We start from the raw sequence: 20,704 nt of genomic DNA on the forward strand, positions 1-20,704 counted from the left end.
TTCCCCGGGTGCTCCGGTTTCCTCCTACAATCCAAAGATGTGCAGGGTAGGTGAATCAGCCATGCTAAATTGCCCATTGTGTTCAGGGATGTATAGGTTAGGTGCATTAGTCAGGGGTAAATGTAGGGTAGGGGAGTGGGTCTTGGTGGGTTACTCTTCAGAGGGTTAGTGTGGACTTGTTGGGCCAAAGGGCCTGTTTGCACACTGTAGAGATTCTATGAATGAGCTCCGTCACTTCAGTGAGGAGAGAGCTGTGTCACTCCAATGAACAGAAAATTCTGCTATTTTAGTTTAAAATCACACACCAGTTTATAGTCCAATTATAATTTGTTAGAATGGGTCAAAGGTTTTGGTTCAGTACCATGTAAATCCTAGAATTTATTCAAGTCATATTCTCGAGATAATTTAAGGTTTTATAAAACAAGTGACATCTCAGCTCAGACAATGTACTAAAGGTGTGAGGTTAGAGTCTGTTTGTATTGAGTCAGACTGGTTCTATTTTCAAAGTAGGAATTTATAAAATGTTGTATGGATTGACTGCCTGCATATTGTGTGCTTTCAGAATTGTATTTGCAGATACATTCTATTTTGCTCAAAGAGCATACAACCTGCAGGCAGTTAATACAGGCAGCCAATACATACAACATTTTATAAATTCCTACTTTGGAAACAGAATCAGTCTGACTGATTGGGAGACAGACGGACTGTAACCTCACAATTTTCATGCATCGCCTGAGCTAAGATGTCACCTTTTTTTATAAAACCTTAAGTTACCTTGAAAACATGACTTAAAAGAAGTTCTGGGATTTACATATTAATGAACTGAAACGTGCAACCCATTCTACTTTTAATTGGATGACACTGTGATATTTTGCTATAAATCTGTGTCTCATGATCCTGCCGCACTAGTTACCTGATAAGGGAGCAGTGGTCTGAAAGCTAGGACTTCCAAATAAACCTATTGGACTATAACCTGGTGTAGTAACTTTGTTCATCCCAGTCCAATACCAGCACCTCCACATGATGTTCTTTTCGTGTTAGAGCATTCTGTTGTTCAAGTGAAGAGTACATTTTTATTCCAGTGAGGAGAAAACTCCGTTATTTCACTGAAGAGGTAGGTCTGTTATTCCAGTGAGTAGACATTTTTGTCCTAGGCCAAATAATCAGAAATGAGCCCAGGCAGTGGAAGGCATATCAGGTAGGGGAGCAGTTTGGAGACTGAAGCCATTATTTGGTTGGATTTAGGATAGTTACAGAAATGGATAAGAATGGGCCAGGCATAAAAGTCCTATGCTGGGAAAAGACTAAGCTAAGACACAATTCGGCTCAACATGGTTTGAGAGCAGATACTTGCAGATAAAACTGAATCAAAGTAGTGTGAGGCATTCACAGAGGAAATAGCAAGAGGACAGTATCTGTTCCTACAAAGACAAACAGTGAGGTCAAGATAAAAGAATCCTGGATGTCATGGGACATTAAGGTTAGGATTAAGGAAAAAAAAGAAGCTTACAGCAGATACCAAGTGTTCAACACAGCATAGTTCCTACAGGAGTATAAAAATGCAGATGGGAACTGAAAAAGGAAATTAGGAAGGCAAAAATAATGCATGAGAGAGCAAGAGAATAACTAGAGAAAGAGTAGGGCCCATTAGGACCACAGAGATAATCGGTGTGTACCCAGAAGACATGAGTACAGTGTTCAATTGAATGCTTCACAATGGAAAATGACAATGCAGGCATAAACATCACTGTGAAGCACTGTGATATATTAGAAGAAATTAACATAGACAGAGAGGAGATACTAGTGGGTTAACAGTCTTAAAAATGGATTAATCTGTGGGCCAGGAGGAAATCTGTGGGCCATTGAGGGAGGAAATGGAGGAAACATTAGAGATGCTGGCAGCAATTTTCAAATCCTGTCTGACTACAGTGAACTGCCAAAGGACTGGAGGACAGCTAACAGTGTCCCATTATCAAAAATGGGAGAAAGGGATAGACCAATCAGTCTAATCTTGGTGATGGGGATATCATTAGGTAGAATTCTGAGGGACACATACTTGGAGAACTCATCAGGGATATTCAGCATGACTATGTTAATGGAAGCTGAAAATGTGTTGCTGGTCAAAGCACAGCAGGCTAGGCAGCATCCAAGGAACAGGAAATTCGACGTTTTGGGCCAGAGCCCTTCCCCGAAACATCGAATTTCCTGTTCCTTGGATGCTGCCTAGCCTGCTGTGCTTTGACCAGCAACACATTTTCAGCTCTGATCTCCAGCATCTGCAGACCTCACTTTTTACTCTATGTTAATGGAAGGTCGTGTTTCACAAATATGAATGAATCGTTTAATGAGGTAAGCAGGAGTGGTAATGCATTTGATGTGGTGTGCATGGACCTTAACGAGGCTTTTGATAAGGTGTCTCATGACAGACTGGTAGAGAAAGTAACAGCACATGGGATACAGGACAAAGTGGCACACTGGATCAAAAATTGGTGGAGATAGGAATGAAGGGTGATGGTAGAGGGATGTTTCTGTGATTGGAAGTCTGTTTCCGATGGGGTTACATACAGTAAATTCCAGTGAGGTGAGACCTATGTTGATTCTGTGATTAGAGTACTGTTATTCCAATGATAGAGAGTTCTGATATTTCAGTGAGGAGAGAGTGCTGTTATTTTAGTGAGTCCAGTGACGTAAGTGCTTTTTTGTTCCTTCGAATAGAACTCTGTAGTTCCAGTGGTAATGTAGATCCTCACTAAAGAACGCTGTTATTCCAGTAAAAATCAAAAGATCTGCTGATGCTGTAAATCAGAAACAAAAATAGAGATTTCTGGAAAAACTCAGCAGGTCTGGCAGCATCTGTGGAAAGAAATCAGAGTTAACGTTTCAGGTCAAGTGACCGAGGAACTGTTATTCCAATGGAAAACTGATCGGATAGGCGGTTGAAGGAAAATAATTTGAAGGTGTATTGGAAATATTATGGGTAAAACTACTTGGACTGCATGCAGCAGTAAATATTTTGAAATGCAAATGGATATTGTAAAAGTAACGTAATTGTAATTACAGTGAGCCACCTCACTGCATCACATACTACACGAAATGGAAATGTGTTGGACCTCACGTAATGTCAGATTTGAACTGTTATGTAATACACATTTACATATTTTATGAATACGTTGAAAGAAAATGTAAGGATTATCTGGTAAGCTGCCTGTGAACTTGGTTTCCCTGAATGGAGCTGGGGTCAGTCCTTGTTGCTTCTGAGCAAACATCTCCAGACCTCAGAAAGACAGTGGATCTTATACTTAATACCTGGTTTGCTCAGACCGACCTAATGGGAGCTTCAATATTAGCTTAAAATGAGTGCAGAACTTCTGATTGTTGCACCCGGTGCCTGATTAATGCTTGACAAAAGAGGCAGTGCCATTGAATTTCAACTCACTGCCTGTTATAATGAAAGTGTTATGCAATCTGATATGTCTTATTATCATAAAACACACTGCTTTGTTGTTAATGCTACTGAATAATTGTATTCATATCACATCAGATTGCTTGATTCAATCTCTATTTCCTTGAAAAATTATCAGCCTGGGATTTTTAATTTAAAACTTCCATATGTTCATAAGAGTTGAGGGAAGATTTAGGCCATTCGGCCCATCGAGTTTGCTCAGCCATCAATCATGGCTGATATGCTCCTCAGCCCTATTTTCCTACCTTCTCCCCATGAGCTTCACCCATCACCAATTAAAAATCTATCTAACTCCTCCTTAAATTTACTCACTGTCCCAGCATCCACCACACTTTGGGGTAGCAAATTCCACAGATTCACAACCCTTTGGGAGAAATAGTTTCTCCTCAACTCTGTTTTAAAATTGCTACCCTTTAGCCAAAGTCTATGACCTCTTGTCCTACAATGCCCATCAGAGGACGCATCTCTCCACATTTATTTTATACACGCCTTTTATCAGCTTGAATGCCTCAATTTGATTTCTCCTCATTCTTCTAAATTCCAGATAGTGTAGGCCTAAACTGTTCAATTTCTCTTCACATGACAAACCCCTCATCACTAGCATTAATCTACTGAACGCCCTTTGAACTGTCTTCAATGCCACAACATCTTTCCTTAAATAAGGGGACCAAAATTGCACACTACACTCCAGATGCGGTCTCACCAATGCCTTGTATAGCTGCAACAATACTTCCTTACCTTTATATTCTATTCCTTTAGCTATAAAAGCCAACATTCCATTTGCCTTTCTTTATTATCATGTTAGCTTTGTTACATAAATACATAATTTCTAAATATTATCTTTGCTAAAAGCCCAGTTATACAGCAATCAGCATGTGCTAAGTCTAAGGTCCATGTAAGCCATCTTGCAAGATTTGAGGGATCTGCAGCTTTGGTAGCTCCTTTAGTGGCACTGTAGTTGGAATCTTATGTAGTACATAATGGAGAGAGCAGCACAGTGTGTGGAGGAGAGGCTTAGGAGCATTTGTAGAATCCCTACAGTGTGGAAAGAGGCCATTCAGCCATCAAGTCCACACTGATCCTCCGAAGAACATCCAACACAGACCCATCCCCTAACCATATCCCTGTAACACTGCAGTTCCTATGGCCAACCTATCTAGACTGCTTAAGTCTGAACACTATAGGCAACTTAGCATGACCTATACACCTAATCTGCACACCTTCGGACTGTGGGAGGAAACTGGAGCACCCGTATGAAACCCACACATGGGGAGAATGCGCAAACTCTACACAGGCAATCGCCTGAGGCTAGAATCGAACCCAGGTCCTGGCGCTGTGAGGTAGCAGTGCTAACAACTGAGCAACCATGTCGCCCTCATTTTTGGGGGAAAAGGGTGTCTGACAAGGGTGGTGGTGGTTTAGTTCTAAAGAGTTTTGCAAATCCTTCTACTTCAATGACACCTGCTCATTGGGTATCTGTGTAACCTTCTATTATTTTAATTGTAGAAAACCTCTGGCAACAGCACTGAGATCAACATTTTTCTTTCTCAAAGCACAGCAACAATATACCAAATTGAAATGATTACCATGAATTTATATCTGCCAATAAAGGCAAGATATCTAAATAGATATATCTGGCACTAAGTTAACTCTTTTTCATGTGTACAATGTGAGGGAGGTTGCATGGTCTGTTAACACAATCCAATAAAAAGTAACAAAGTTGGAAATAGGGGTAAAAAGTCAAGTCTGTGCAGAAGGTAAGCAAAACAAAATGTAAATACAAATACCTCAAACTAAATCCTTAATTATTTGCGTGCAGTGATTCAATGGAGTTCACGTGCACATTCCAGACTTCACAGAAATTCATAAAATAACAGAAAATTATTTTTAAGGATCTGGGGCAGGCCAGCAATCAGGACACAGAATAGAGGAATAAAATGATCATCAACTGAACTATACACATCATAACACTTTCAATAATATGTGATTCACCTCACAATTGTGCACCACAGAAATAGATAGCAATAAGCCCAACTTTTTATCTATTTTGATGAATCAAATTTGAATAGCCTGATAAGGGGCAGAACATAGAATCCATTTTACACTTCCAACATGTTTTTTACTAATCTATATACATTTTTATATAGACAACTAGACTCTATCTGATCCAGATAAGAGAAATGGTAACAACAGATAATCTAGTGATCACTCTCAGTGACCTCTTCTTCCCCAATCCATAGAATCATAACAATTATAGATATTACCTCATGGAGACCATTGAGCCCATCGGCTGATGCTAGTGTGTGCTCTTCATGCTCTGCTACTTACTCTACTTGCATTTCTCTGCATTTAGGCTTCAATTTTATTTGCTTTCACATTATTCTTTTACATGAAGAATAACCATTTGTATATGGAACCAGGAGTAGCTAGCTGCAAGAACACTACTTACCAATATTAATCAGTGCCCTTAGAGTTTACATCTCATTGAGCAATTTGTTAGATTAATAAAATGGCCATTTTCTCGCAATATTCTTTGTAACGTATAAACAAATGTTATCCTTGATATGTATATTTTTGAAAGGTACAACAATATATATGTAAGGCAGACCAAGAATAGAAAGCCTTTCGTTACCAGAAATAAGCTATTTTATCTCCCTGACCATTTTCTTGTATGTTTCTATCCAGCAGGTTGTAGCAGATGTTTGTTGTTGCTCCTTGCATGAACTTCACATACACATTTCCTTTTGAAACATCAAAATTATAATCCAGAATTGTTCCTTTCGGAGGGCTCTTCCAATAAAACCCTTTAGCAAGCTCACCCCAGAATTCTGTTCAGGAATAAAAAGAAATTGAATGACATGAATAATAGGACTATAAATAGGTCTATAAATAATAGGACAGACATTTTAAGAAGTCTGCATGATACAAGCAGGGCCATTTCCCAGTAATTTTCCACTGGCTAAAATTATTTTATTCTTGATAAAATGAAATAATAATAATTATTGCAACTTTCTTTCTCAATTCATTTTGAGGATGGGAGCTTTATTAGCAAGGGGCACAATTTACTCCCATTTCCTCATGATAGCATGTTGGCTGGCAGCTTTCATGAAAGGAGAGGTGTAGGTACAATGGTAATGTCACTAGACTAACAATACAGAACTCTCAGCTACTGTTCTGAGACATAGGTTCAAATCCCAGCATGGGAAATGGTGAAGTATGAATTTTAAAGTTAGCTTAAGGCAACTTTGTAACGATGGAACAGTGCCTAAGTGTTTAGCACTGCTGCTTCAGAGTTCTAGGGACGCAGGTTTGATTCCAGCCTTGTCTATGTAGAGTTTGCACATTCTCCCTGTGTCTGTTTTGGTTTCCAGTGGGTTCTCTGGTTTCCTCCCGAAGTCCAAAGATATGCAGGTTAGGTTGACTGGCCATGCTAAAGGTAGATTTATGGGGATAGAGTAAGGGACGGTGGGGTTGCTGGGTCTAGGTGGGATGCTCTTCTACGGTAGGTGCAGACTCGACAGGCTGAATGGCCTCTTTCCATACTGTAGTGATTCTATGATTTTATGTAACCATGGTTGATTTTTGTAAAAATCCATCCAATTGACTAATGCCCTTCAGGGAATGAAATCTGTCATTCCTACCTTGTCTGGCTTATGTTTGACTCCAAATCTACAATAACGCACTCTGGGCAATTTGGGATGAGCAATAAATGGTGGCTTAGTCAGTGCAAGTCCACACTCCATTAACAAATAAAAACATTGCAGTAGTTTGTAATGGTCCTCCCAGAGCTCAGATTTTGGTCCAGTTCCAATGTAGGAACACAGATATCATTCCAAATGTGTCCTGGTGGGAAACTTGCAGAAAATGATGGTCCTATGCACCTATTACCCTCGTCCTTCCAGGCAGTAGCAGTCAGGGATTTGGGAGGTACTATTGAAATCATCTTGAGAACAGCCTATCTATACTTCATACAAAGTGCAGTCATGTTACAACCTGTCATATCTAGGATTTCCAGAAGAACACCACTTTGCTCCAAAACAGTCCCACATGACCCACTAGATACACCTCAGAGGGCATGTGGGTTGTTTAACACTAAGTTGGCACCAATTTAACTTCATACAAAGAGTGATCTGACTTCCAGATGGAGCTTTGGAGGCAACAGTTGTGCAAAAATCCAGAAAGCATTGCTGTGAGTCACAAAAGGAGGGCCAGCATGAATTTGTCAAGGGTAAGTCACTTTTAATTCACTTGCTTGAGTTTTATGATAAGAGAGAAGGTCAGTGTAGTATACATGGACTTCCAAGGGGCAGTTTGTAAAGTTCCATACAATGGACTTTTATGCTAAGTTGGAGTAATAAACAGGAAAATAGCAATGATAAAACATTGACTGAGTGACAGAATCAAAGAATATTGGTGAAAGGTTGCTTTCCATACTGGAGGAAGCTTTATAGTGAAACCCAGTTAATGGTGTTCAGACCTCTTCCAGATATGTAGTAATTGTCTAGATTTCCCAATCAGCCAAGGAGACCTTCTCTACAGACATAGCCCAGGAGAAGAAGCGCCTCCTTATCAGGCCCAGCCTTCATCTCTGCCTTCTCCCTTGCCTCATTCCCCTCAACCCCAGCTTCTTCCACCTCCTCATCCCAGCCTCTCTGAGCCCTCATCCCCAATCTTTCTCCCACATTCCCTCACCCCTCTTTCTCAGCTTCTTTGTCTCCCTCACCCCTTATCCTGTCTTTTCCTTGACACCCTCATCCTCAGCCTCTCTGTCCCCGTCAAACCCATCCTGTCCGCACCACCCCCTCACCCCCATCCAATCTGTATTCCTTACCCCTCACCCTCTCCATGCCCACTCCTCTCCCTTCCCAGATGGTAACATCAGTGGGCCATGGGCAGGTGGACACTTCCTGTGCGGCCTGTCACAGCCAAATGACAGACAGAATGTGCCCCTCTGTCCCTGGATAAGGGTATACCAGCGGTATTTAATTACAAAGTCATGAAGCGGGACAGAGGGACCAACTCTTCCCATTGGGGGAAAGATGGAGGAGCAGATTGAGTGTTGTAGATGTAGAGATTGAGCAACGCCAGTCAGACAAACATCTTTTGGCAGCGAGTTGTTTGGATGTGGCTGAGGGTGTGGTGAAGGCAGGCTGAATTTCAAACAGGCATCTGTACAGGGGGAAAAAAATGTGCAGGGCTCCAGAGAAACGGCAGGCGAGTGTCACTGGGCGAATTACTTCTGCAGAGTGTCCAGCAAGAACAGTGCTGTCATCATTCCAGTGTTTGGGTGCTGCACGTGTGGGGTGGGTTGGAGGTTGTTCTGAACAGCTGAACAAGTGTAGTCTGTACAGTTATGGAACGGTGTACCCATTCCTTAGGAGCCGCACTGTACACTGGGCGAAGAGTGACCTCGGTCACACACATCAGCCCTGAGATGAAATGGTGCCAAATACTACAACAACAGCTTGCATTTATATAGCCCCCTTCTAATGCAATAAAATATCAAGTCGTACGATGCAGGAGTTCAATTAAACAAAACTCGAGATTAGGAGGTACTTTAAATCCAGTTGATTTAAAAAATAACAAGTTGTGCTTTAACCTGAAAGGGAGGGAATGGGTTTCGGAAGAATTCCGGAAGAAATGCATTTTAATATGTTGCAAATGAAACTATTGCAGTTGACTCCGGTATGGTCTGTGTAATAGAGACTCTCTCTGCTAGAGACTAAGGAACAAAGTGAAGTTTGAAATAAGTTCGTCTGTTCACCTTTGTTTTTCGTTTATTCACTTAGGGCTGACTGGACCAGTATCTCAGAAACAGAACATGGAAAACATCAACTGAAATCAGCCAGGCTAGCAAACACCTCAAGATTACACTGATGTGAGTTGGCTGTTTCAATAGTTATTGGACGCTGCCCGCTCGTTTCAATTCATCGAATTGTTTTTAAAAAAAAGAAACAAAAAAGGGCAGTTACCTTCTGGGTTTTCGACAGATTGCTTATACAGCCGTGTGTACGTCTCAAGATCTGGTACGTGAGCGCTTGGCTGCAGAATGTGGTCAGGGTGGTACACCAGTTTCCTCCCAGGAACTCTGAGCGAACTCATGGCTCGTCAGCTCCTGAATGGGGACTGCTCCAACTAACACTGCGCTCAGCACCACTGGGGAGAAAGTCCCAGCCACCTCCCCACCGACTCCGCCTCTCATGTACCTGCCCCAGATTAACCCATTCCCCCTGGGCAAACCACGGAAACGCCTCCCGTGAAACGAAAGGTCCGCACAGCACATTTCGATACGGTCGGATTTATTTTGATAAAGGTATCGGGATGCATAACCTAGCCAAATGTTATGCAATAACGACATGATAACTTTCTGGTGCCTTTAGCAGTGCCCCTCCTCCCACGCCTTTGTGTAGGTTAGTGCTACCCATGAGTTACATGGTGATATGGTCTCAAGACTCGGGCCATCCAATCACAAACCCAGAAAGTCTCACCTCTTACTGTGATGAAGCAATGAAGTTATGAAATCGCCAGAACAAGAACAAACATGTGCTGGCTTATTTTAACATCTTGTACCCTGGGAATCTCACTCTACAGGTTTATTGCGGCCTTTGCCTGTTTTGACTGGTATAGGACATATGTGTGATTGCAATCAATTCACAGACTACACCACATTACTTTTTATTATGTTTATGTTGCTTTCCTGCTGCAACAACTTGCAAAGTTGCTCGGAGGAATTAAAAAGTTCAGTGCAAGGTGCGGAACTGGAAATCACCAGCTCAGTGTAGTGACAATTTGGCAGATTTAATTGCCTTTTCTTTCTGGAAGCAGTCCACAAAGCGATATAGAGTGGTAGAGATGTACAGTGTGTATGTTATGTTTGGGGTAAAAACAATGACTGCAGATGCTGGAAACCAGATTCTGAATCAGTGGTGCTGGAAGAGCACAGCAGTTCAGGAAGCATCCAAAGTGCAGCGAAATCGACGTTTCGGGCAAAAGCCCTTCATCAGTTTTTCGAATACAATTCCAGAGTGTACCGTGGTGGGATTTAAACTCAAGCCCTCACTATTCCAGTGTGTTAGTTGCTACTCTATGGTACCCAGCTTCCATAACTTTCAGTGTAAAGCATTCAGTGTTTAATCCCTTAGTGTTCCATGAATTATCAATTACCTTTTGATACATTTTCATAGAACTGATGATTCTTGCTGAGAGTATTCATTCAGGGGATCAATGTGAAACTCAACTCTCTTCTAATCCAACAATCAAACATATCCATTTCCAGCTGTAAACCTTAAAAGTTCTGTATAGTTTGAAGTTCTTACTCAATGCCACCTCACCTGCATACTGCCGACACGCCCCCACAGATCCCAATGTCACCACCCCCGTCCCCCAGAACCCTGAGGGAACATTACCCCTGCTCATGACTCCAACCCGCCCCCACCATCACGCCCACTTCAGTCACAGGCTCCGCCCCCACTCCCAGCTCCACACCTACACCAGGTCCTCACTCCCAGACCTACCGAATTTTCACCATACCCCCAGACTTCTCCTTCACTGAGGATGAACAATCAGTCCTCAGCAAAGGCCTTACCTTTATCCCCCTCCGTCCACACATCAATGAATTTAATACGCATCCTGAGGTCAAACAATTCTTCTGCCGCCTCCGAGCTTACTTTTACAATCAGGACTCCCACCCACCCTCCAAGGATCCCTTCGTCTGCCTCCATCACACTCCACCCACCTGGACACCCCGTGCTGGCCAACCCTGATCTCTTCATTTCCAACTGCCGTCGAGACATTAACTGCCTCAACCTGTCTACCTCCCTCCCCCACTCTAACCTCTCACCCTCGCAACGCACAGCCCTCCACTCCCTCCACTCCAATCCCGACCTCACCATCAAGCCAGCAGATAACGAGGGCGCAGTGGTAGTCTGGCGCCCTGACCTCTACACCGCTGAAGCCAGACGCCAACTCGAAGACACCTCCTCCTACATCCCCCTCAACCATGACCCCACCCACCATCACCAAACCATCATCTCCCAGATCATACACAACCTTATCACCTCAAGAGATCTCCCACCCATAGCTTCCAAGCTCAAAGTCCGGGAACCCGCACCGCCCGAGTCTACCTTCTTCCCAAGGTCCACAAGCCTGACGACCCTGGTCGACCCATTGTCTCAGCCTGCTCCTGGCCCACCGAACTCATCTCCACTTACCTTGATACTGTCCTTTCCCTCCTAGACCAGGAACTCCCCACATACGTTCAATACACCACCCACACTCTCCACCTCCTCCAAGACTTCCATTTCCCCAACCCCCAATGCCTCATCTTCACCATGGACATCCAATTCCTCTAACCCCATCTGCCATGACCAGGACCTCCAAGCCCTCCATTTCTTCCTCTCCCGAGGTCTCCAACAGTACCCTTCCACTGACACTCTCATTTGTTTGGCCGAACTGGTCCTCACACTTAACAATTTCTCCTTCGAATTCTCCCACTTCCTCCAGACAAAAGGGATAGACATGGGCACCCATATGGGCCCCAGCTATGCCTGTCTCTTTGTTCGCTACGTAGAACAGTCCATCTTCTGTAGTTACACCAGCACACCTCCCACCTCTTCCTTCGCTACATTGATGACTGCATCGGCACCACCTCATACTCCCACGAGGAGGTTGAGCACTTCATCAACTTCACCAACACATTCTACCCTGACCTTAAATTCACCTGGACTATCTGTGACACCTCCCTCCCTTTCCTTGACCTCTCTATCTCTGACTTGACACTGACATTTTTTACAAACCCACCGACTCCCACAACTACCTGGATTAAACCTCTTCCCACCCTACCTCCAGCAAAAATGCTATTCCATATTCCCAATTTCTCCGCCTCCACGGTATCTGCTCCCAGGAGGACCAGTTCCACCACAGAACACACCAGATGGCCTCGTTCTTCAAAGACCATAATTTCCCATCCCACGTGATTGAAGATGCCCTCCAACGCATCTCATCCACGTCCCGCATCTACGCCCTCAAACCCCACCCCTCCAACCGCAACAAGGACAGAGCCCCAGTGGTCCTCACCTTCCACCCCACCAACCTTCGCATAAACCGTATCATCCGCCGACATTTCTGCCACCTACAAACGGACCCCACCACCAGGGATATAGTTCCCTCTCCACCCATTTCCGCTTTCTGCAAGGACTGTTCCCTCCGTGACTACCTGGTTAAGTCCATACCCCCCAACAACCCACTCTCCCTCCTGGCACCTTCTCCTGCCACCGCAGGAATTGTAAAACCTCTGCACACACCTCCCCCCTCACTTCCATCCAAGGCCCCAAAGGAGCCTTCCACATCCAAAGTTTCACCTGCACATCCACCAATGTCATTTATTGTATCTGTTGCTCCCAATGTGGTCTCCTCTCCATTGGGGAGACTGGACCCCATGGCCCAACATTTCAACTCCCCCTCCCACTCTGTCAAGGACATGCAGGTCCTGGGCCTCCTCCACCACCACTCCCTCATCACCCGATGCCTGGAGGAAGAACGCCTCATCTTCCGCCTCGGAACACTTCAACCCCAGGGCAGCAATGTGGACTTCACCAGTTTCCACCATGACCTGTCCTACCTGCTAATCTTCCTTCCCACCTATCTGCTCCACTCTCCTCTCTGACCTATCACCTTCATCCCCACCCCCATCCACCCATTGTACTCTTTGCTATCTTCTCCCCAGTCCCACCCCCCTCCCATTTTATCTCTCCATCCCAGAGGTTCCCTGCCTTTATTCCTGATGAAGAGCTTTTGCTCAGAATGTCGATTTTCCTACTCATCGGATGCTGCCTGACCTGCTGTGCTTTTCCAGCACCACTTTAATCTAGACTCTGATTTCCAACATCTGCAGTACCCACTTCTGCCTAGTTGTATTTAGTAGAATTTACAAAAATGTTTTGGAAGGAATGGAATACTTGAAAATATTATTTTAGTTTCAAATTGCCTTAAAAATGAGTCTTTGCAGAATTGCTTTCCTGATAAATTTGCACTCAGCTCTGATGAACCGCATAGGTGTCCAGTATCAGCAGTAACTAGCATCTCACCCGAGTGACCTTATTGGCTGTAGGGCTAGTCTGTTTGGGAGAGGCATCACCATTAAGCATAACCTTGTTTTCGCTCATGTCAGCATTCATATTAACAGTAAACAAACAGATGCACAGTTCTTCCATCTAGTTTTAGAAAATTAACAGCCCATTTAATCCACCTTGGTCTTTGCAGATAGCTCTCAGAGGATTACTGGGGTGGGAGTCAACTTATATTCTTACTCCCCAATCTAAATTTTCATAAAATAATTCTCTAGGCACAGGAGTAAGCCACTCAGCCCCTTGAGCCTACTCACTTATTCAGTAAGGTTATGACCAATTTCCCTGTGATTTTCACTCTAGTTTCCCAACCCTTAACTCCCTCGTTGACCAAAAATCTATTTCGAAAAGGTAACAGGAAGGGCAGTACCATTGATGTGGCATACATGATTACCAGAAGACATTTGATACAGTGCCACACAACAGATTTACGTGGAACATTATAAGTCATGGTATAAAAGGATCAGTAACTATTGGATTAAAAAAATGGCTGAGCGATAGGAGACAGAGTAATAGTCAAAGAATATGTTTTCGGCTGGAGGAAGGTGTGTAGTGGAATTCCCCGGGGATCAGTCTTGGGATCCATGCTCTTCCGAATGTATATTAAGGATCCGGACCTTGATGTGCAGAGGATAGTTTCAGAGTTTGCAGATGACAGTGAACTTGGAAGAATTATAAATTGTGAGGAACACAGTATACCACTCCAAAAGGATATTGACTAGTTGGTAAAGTGGGCAGATAGCTGATGAATTTCAATGCTGAGAACAGTGATGTATTTTCGTCAGGAGAACACTAAAAGACAATATAAAGTAAGGGATCTGGGTGTCTAAGTGCACAGATCATTGAAGGTGGCAGGACAGGAGAAGAGAACAGTTAATAAAGTAGACAGTTTTTTTGGCTTTATTAGTAGGGCCATAGAGTACAAGTACTGGGAGGTGATGTGAAAATGTATAAGACATTTGTTAGACCTCAACTGGGGTATTGTGTTTAGCATTGCATCGCATTATAGGAAAGATATAAATGCATTAGAGAGAGTGCAAAAATGATTTACAGCAATAGTTTTAGAAGTGAGAAACTTCAGTTTATGAGGATAGATTGAAGAAGTTGGGACTGTTCTCCTTAGAAAAGAAAATTGAGAAGGGATTTGATGGAGGTTTTCAAAATCATGAGCGAGCTGGATAGAGTATCACAGAAATAAACATGTAAAGATTCTGATCAAACACCAAGGTCCTGATCAAAGCATTACTGCTAATAATGATTACATTTAATTCCAATATATCATTGGAGTAAAAGCTATATTGGACAGTCACATCAATATTGGTACATTTGAGGACAGTTTATGATTCAGATGGAACAATGGTTTTTTTTTGTCTGTTGTTGCATCTGATTCAGCAGCATTGGAGTTGGAAATAAGGATCAAAAATTATTGTGATATGCACTATGTGAAGAGCAAAATGGTGAAAAAATATTGATGCAAGTGCAATAGGATGTTTTATTGCTGTTTAAAAAGGGTAAGTGATGATCTGTTCCCACATTAAAAATTTAATATCACCCACATTGGTTTGGTTGTTGTATACAATGCCCATTGTGGAGAAGCTCAGCAAAATCGAGTTAGAATCTTTGGTGTCTATTCAGCTTTATTGGATTTCAGCTTCAGTAGTATAATTAAGTATTTCTCCTGGAGGTAGAGGGGTAGAAATTAGGTTTCCCATTCCTGCTTGTTGTCCAGTGACCACATCTAGGAAGTAATATGAGTAGACCTTGCTGCAGAAAATTTGGACTCAGTTGTTCAAATAAAAACAAAATGTTTTGCTGGAAATCGTAAGAAAAAAACAGAAAATTCTGGTAAATTCAACAGGCCTGGTAGAATCCGTGGTGAAAAGAACAGAGTTAGCATTTCCAGTCCAATATAACTGTTCGGAACTGGAGAAGTTCAAATGTTCTAAAGAATAAACATATTGGACTCGAAAATATTGAGTGTATTTAAGACAAAGATAGATAGAGATTAAGGTTGCAGGGAGAAGGTCAGAGAATGGTTGGGAGTGGGAGGGGTTGAGAAACATACCAGCGATGATCGAAAGTTATGGTCTTATTGAAAGGTTAACTCTGCTCTCCACAGATGCAGGTAGATCTGCTGAGATTTTCCATGTGATGTCCCACAGTGACACTCATTTTCATAGATTTGTACATGAATTATTGTAATTTTCACCAAGGTACTAGGGCATAAAAGGTGCCATGGCATTTAATCCTGCAAGGAAGGTAAATGAAGAGAGCGAGAAAAATGAGTAGGCATATTGTTTATAGCAGCTACTACTATTACTCTAAAATTGTTTTCCTATAACACCATAGGACCTCTATCTACAATTCTTTCAGTTATTTAATCTGCATTCCAATTTTGTCAGCAGAGGTCACTAGAGACTGTTTCCTAATTTGAGATATTAAATTGAAAACATTTTTTTGCTTGAAGAACAAAGTCTTTTCATTAGACTTTTATCAGCTTATTTTGTTATTATTTAAACCTCACGTTTCGGTACATGACCAAAGCATTGAATATTACCGAACAAGGTTATGAAAAAGACCTTCTATACACAACTTTAACAAAGAGAATATGTTTATATTCAATCCTCAGTGAATAGCCCACAAATAAACACTCAAAATCCTTCAAGAACGTAAGAAACAGAAGCAGGAGGAGACAACATGTTTCATTAAGCCTGCTAACTCATTTCGTACAGCTTGTTGGACACAATGCTTTTTAAAAAAATGTTATAAAGGAATTTCATACAAATGTATGACTAGATTTGTATCAGATATCCAGTGGTTAATATGAGAAGAAACTTCCATCAATTAAATATTATAATTGCTAAAGCCATTGGCCTGGATTTTTCCATAGTTTAGATTAGAGTGTGCTGGAAAAGCACAGCAGGTCAGGCAGCATCTGAGGAGTGGGAAAATTGACAAAAGCCCTTCATCAGGAATAAGGCAGGGAGCCTCTGGGGTGGAGAGAATGGCTTCCTGCACCATGATGACATGATCAGTTAGCCAGACTGTCTTTATTGCAATGTAGATGGGTGTTGCACATGGGGACTTTGCAGTATCTCTGATGTAGCAGACACCAAAGGAATTACTCTGGAAATCAATCATTCCCCTGGACAATTCGTCTACTTCTGGAAGCCCCCAAAAGTCTCTATTTAAATCGAAGACTTTGGAGAGTTCTGATAATTACTAAGGAAGTGTGAGGCTATTAGGAACATCGGAAGCCATTCACGTTGGAAGAGTATGAAGGACTGTAACAGTAACAGAAGACAGAACAGTGAGTCAGAGTGTGATTCAAGATGACTAATTTGTCTGTCCAGTGTCAGGGTTCAGGATATCTGCTTTGGGGTGGAAGAGATCATACAGTGAGAGGGGGAGCATCCAGTAATTGTGATCCATGTTGGTACCAAAGACACAGGTAGGACCAGTAAAGATTTTCAACTGAAGGAATAAGAGAAGTTTGGTGCTAAATTAGACAGTAAAACCTCAAAATGTAATAATCTCTGGGTTACTACCTGAACGTCATGAAAATTGGCAAGCAACAAAGTTCCTGAAGAAGGGCTTATGCCAGAAACGTCGATTCTCCTGCTCCTTGGATGCTGCCTGACCTGCTGCGCTTTTCCAGCAACACATTTTTCAGCTCTGATCTCCAGCATCTGCAGCCCTCACTATCTCCTAAGCAACAAAGTAGATCAGAGAAATGAATGCATAGCTCAATGCCTGGTGTGGGAGAAAATGAGTTCCTGTTTGAGGGACATTGGCATCAGTACTGGGAAAAATGGCATCTGTATCATTGGGATGGTTTATATCTGAATCACTGGTGTTCTTCTCAGCCACATTACTAACAAAATAGAGGACTTTAATCTAAATGGGGAAACAGAGATCAGAGAATGGCAGGAAGATGCAGAAGGAAAACAAAACCAAAGAATTGTCAAATCTAGATGTTACAAAGATAGCAAAGAGTGATCGGAAGGCTCTGTATATGATTGTGCATAGCATTCATAACAATATAAACAAACAGAACACAGACTGAAATAAATAAACCAAAACAAAGAACTGGAAATCTGAAACAGAAAAAGGAATTGTGCTCAGCAGAGTTTCTTCAGCAATCTCTGATTATGTTTGAAATAAAAATGATCTGATAACCATTCTGGAGAGGTGGTTTAGGATGACAAGGATTGGGTCCTGAATTTTTAGATATATATGACATTGAAGAAGAATAGGAAGCTAGGTTTAGGTGTAGCACTCATGATCAAATATGACATTGGTATGATAGCAAGAGAGAACTTTGTTTCAGGTCAGGATTTAAAATAGTTTTTTTTGTGGAGATAAGGAAATAATGGGGAAAGACATCATGAGTGAGAGTGGTCTACAAGTTGCTGAAAAGTAACCACAATGTAGGATGAAGAATACAAAAATAAATATTTGTAGGAAATGAATGTTTCATGATTAGTTCAGACTATATTAGTTGATTAATCTAATATTATGCTAATCTGTTTAAACTGCAAACAAAAGCAGGATTTTATTAATGTGGCAAGCATTGGGAAGTCAATTCCTTGCGTTTGAAATGGTGCTGTAGCCTATGACTGGTTCAGGTAGTTGTTGGTCAATGGTAATCTCTAGATATTGATAAGGAGGATTCAGTGATAGCAATGCTGTTGAATATCAAGGTAAGATGGTTAGACTCTATCTTCTTACAGGTGGTCATTGCCTTACATTTGTGTGACAAACATGTTACTTACCAGTCTAAATCTGCATATTGTCCAAGTCTTGTTGCATGTGGATTTCAAACCTATTATTAGAATCCCGATGTTCTTTCCACCCTTTGTAGCAGCCTAGCTTCTCCTCGCATGGATTTATTCAATTCAACTCAACCACAATGCAAATTTCACATTCTCATCGCTCCAGTCTTGAAGGTGATAATCGTGCTAATGTCTTGTGGAAAGGCTTTAGAAAATAAGGTCTGCCATTTTGAATAGCTGCAGAATAGTCACTGACATCTTCTCTTAGACATACATTCACATAAATTTATACATAATTTATGTATATCAACAAATAATGCAATATAAGTATTCAATTTATAAAATGCATGCTTTCATGATACCTGTACTTTCGGCTGGGTACATAAGTTATTGCTGTATATATAAGTCTACCATATAGAGTTTATTATAATATATATCAAGTATCTTGCTGGGTAAGTTAACATGTCAGAAATAATAGGTTAAACATAAGTGCATGGGTTAGCTGTAGACATCAGCAAGATAAAATCAGTTTAACAGATAGGCTAGACATAGACTATAAGATATACCAGCAGAATTAAACCTTTTAGCCCATTGAGTCTGCTTCACCATTCAATCAAATCATTCATTCGTGGAAACCAGTGTGCTCCATATTTAAGGAAGGGTGTGCTGGTGTTGGAAGGAGTCGAGAGTAGGTTTACCGTGGGCGGCACGGTGGTTAGCACTGCTGTCTCACAGCGCCTGAGACCTGGGTTCAATTCCCGACTCAGGCGACTGACTGTGTGGAGTTTGCACGTTCTCCCCGTGTCTGCGTGGGTTTCCTCCGGGTGCTCCGGTTTCCTCCCACAGTCCAAAGATGTGCGGGTCAGGTGAATTGGCCATGCTAAATTGCCCATAATGTTAGGTAAGGGGTAAATGTAGGGGTATGGGTGGGTTGCGCTTCGGCGGGTCGGTGTGGACTTGTTGGGCCCAAGGGCCTGTTTCCACACTGTAAGTAAGCTAAGCTAAGTAAAGGGCTTTTCATATGAGGAGCGATTCAGAAGTCTGAGACTGTACTCAATGGAGTTTTGAAGAATTGGGGGTGCAGGAATCTGACTGAAACTTACAGAGTAGAACCCTGGATAAAGTGGACATTGGGAAGATGTTTGCATTACTCAGAAAGACTAGAACCTAAGGGCACAGCCTTTAGAACGGAGATGAGGAGGAATTTCTTCAGCCAGAGGATAGTGAATTTGTGGAACTCATTGCCGCAGAAGTCTGTGGAAGTCAAATTATTGACTATACTTGACACAGAGATAGATATGAGTAAAAAGTGAGGTCTGCAGATGCTGGAGATCAGAGCTGAAAATGTGTTGCTGGTTAAAGCACAGCAGGTCAGGCAACATCCAAGGAACAGGAAATTCGACGTTTCGGGCCAGAGCCCTGATGAAGGGCTCTGGCCCGAAACGTCGAATTTCCTGTTCCTTGGATGCTGCCTAACCTGCTGTGCTTTAACCAGCAACACATTTTCAACAGAGATAGATATGTTCTTGATTATTAGGGAGATCAAGGGTTACGGGGGACAAAGGCAGAAGAGTGTTGAGAAACATATCAGTCATAATCGAATGCTAGATTGAATCAATGGGCTGAATGGCCTAATTCTACTCCTAAATGTTATGGTCGTTACATAGAAACCCAGTTGGAGGTGGACTGTCAGTTTCTCTAAAGCTTCATTACAGCTGAGAGGGACTGTCAACATTGCCTCCAGGTGGAGGTCTAGTTCTGAGTTTGATTGAAGGTGCTGTCTGCCAGGCTGTGCAGTGGCTCACTGATTGTATCGATGCCGCTGCTAACACGGAGCTGCGTCGCCATGTTACTGTCAGGCCTGTTCCGTTCCGCCGCCTCACACTCGGTAAGGACCGACGCCGCTTGTTCAGTCATCGCCCGTTATTTCGCACAGAGCGAGCGGGTGTGTTTTGTTTGCACACAGGGCTGTAACCGGTCTGAAAGAGAATGATTTTGTTGATGCTGCCTGCAGGTTTGACCAAGGCCCTGGCTGAGTTAACATGGCGGCGGTTCGACCTTCAGGGAGAAGCCGTTTAGCTTCACCCAGAACTGTTGCAACCTCCTTCACCCTTTCATTAATCATCCACTGACCTTCACTGCTCTTCGTGGCGCCAGCTTTCTTTTTACGTTTTGCCCTGTTTCCATCTGATTGTGTTTTAGTTGACAATATCGGTTATAAAAGGTGAATTATTCAGCAACCCCAGGGACTGACCTCCTTTTCTATTCCAAATTGTTTTCCACTTGATGGTAATTTTTAAGAATTTCTGATGAATACGAGTGGCGTATTAGTGCTCACTTGC

The 20,704-nt window shown here is 42.4% G+C and overlaps 2 protein-coding genes and 1 long non-coding RNA gene across 6 annotated transcripts in view; 1 reads left to right on the forward strand and 2 right to left on the reverse strand.

The window, feature by feature from the left end:
- acss2l (acyl-CoA synthetase short chain family member 2 like) overlaps nt 1–18,572 on the reverse strand; it is a 75,086-nt gene extending 56,514 nt beyond the window's left edge. The window contains exons 1-4 of one of the 3 annotated variants that reach the window (XM_060823843.1): nt 18,363–18,572; nt 17,136–17,295; nt 15,653–15,835; nt 6,096–6,291 (exon numbers count right to left, since the gene is read on the reverse strand). In XM_060823843.1, the coding sequence (XP_060679826.1) occupies nt 6,096–6,184 (89 nt within the window). In that variant the 5' untranslated portion in view covers nt 6,185–6,291; nt 15,653–15,835; nt 17,136–17,295; nt 18,363–18,572. Of the gene's footprint in view, nt 1–6,095; nt 6,292–9,435; nt 9,624–15,652; nt 15,836–17,135; nt 17,296–18,362 lie in introns of those variants that run through there. The other 2 variants (XM_060823844.1, XM_060823842.1) reach the window with 2 other exon arrangements.
- A 1,287-nt stretch (nt 18,573–19,859) lies between these two features.
- LOC132815094 (uncharacterized) overlaps nt 19,860–20,704 on the reverse strand; it is a 56,176-nt gene continuing 55,331 nt past the window's right edge. The window contains exon 3 of the long non-coding RNA XR_009644625.1: nt 19,860–20,341. This is a non-coding gene — a long non-coding RNA (uncharacterized LOC132815094). The remainder of the gene's footprint in view (nt 20,342–20,704) is intronic.
- The window catches only part of ndufv2 (NADH:ubiquinone oxidoreductase core subunit V2), a 35,200-nt gene continuing 34,640 nt past the window's right edge, over nt 20,145–20,704 (forward strand). For both annotated transcript variants that reach the window (XM_060823845.1, XM_060823846.1), the window contains exon 1: nt 20,145–20,250. In XM_060823845.1, coding sequence (XP_060679828.1) covers nt 20,179–20,250 — 72 coding nt within the window. In that variant the 5' untranslated portion in view covers nt 20,145–20,178. The remainder of the gene's footprint in view (nt 20,251–20,704) is intronic.

Source organism: Hemiscyllium ocellatum, chromosome 4 (genome assembly GCF_020745735.1).
Source record: "Hemiscyllium ocellatum isolate sHemOce1 chromosome 4, sHemOce1.pat.X.cur, whole genome shotgun sequence".
Lineage (NCBI taxonomy): Eukaryota > Metazoa > Chordata > Chondrichthyes > Orectolobiformes > Hemiscylliidae > Hemiscyllium > Hemiscyllium ocellatum.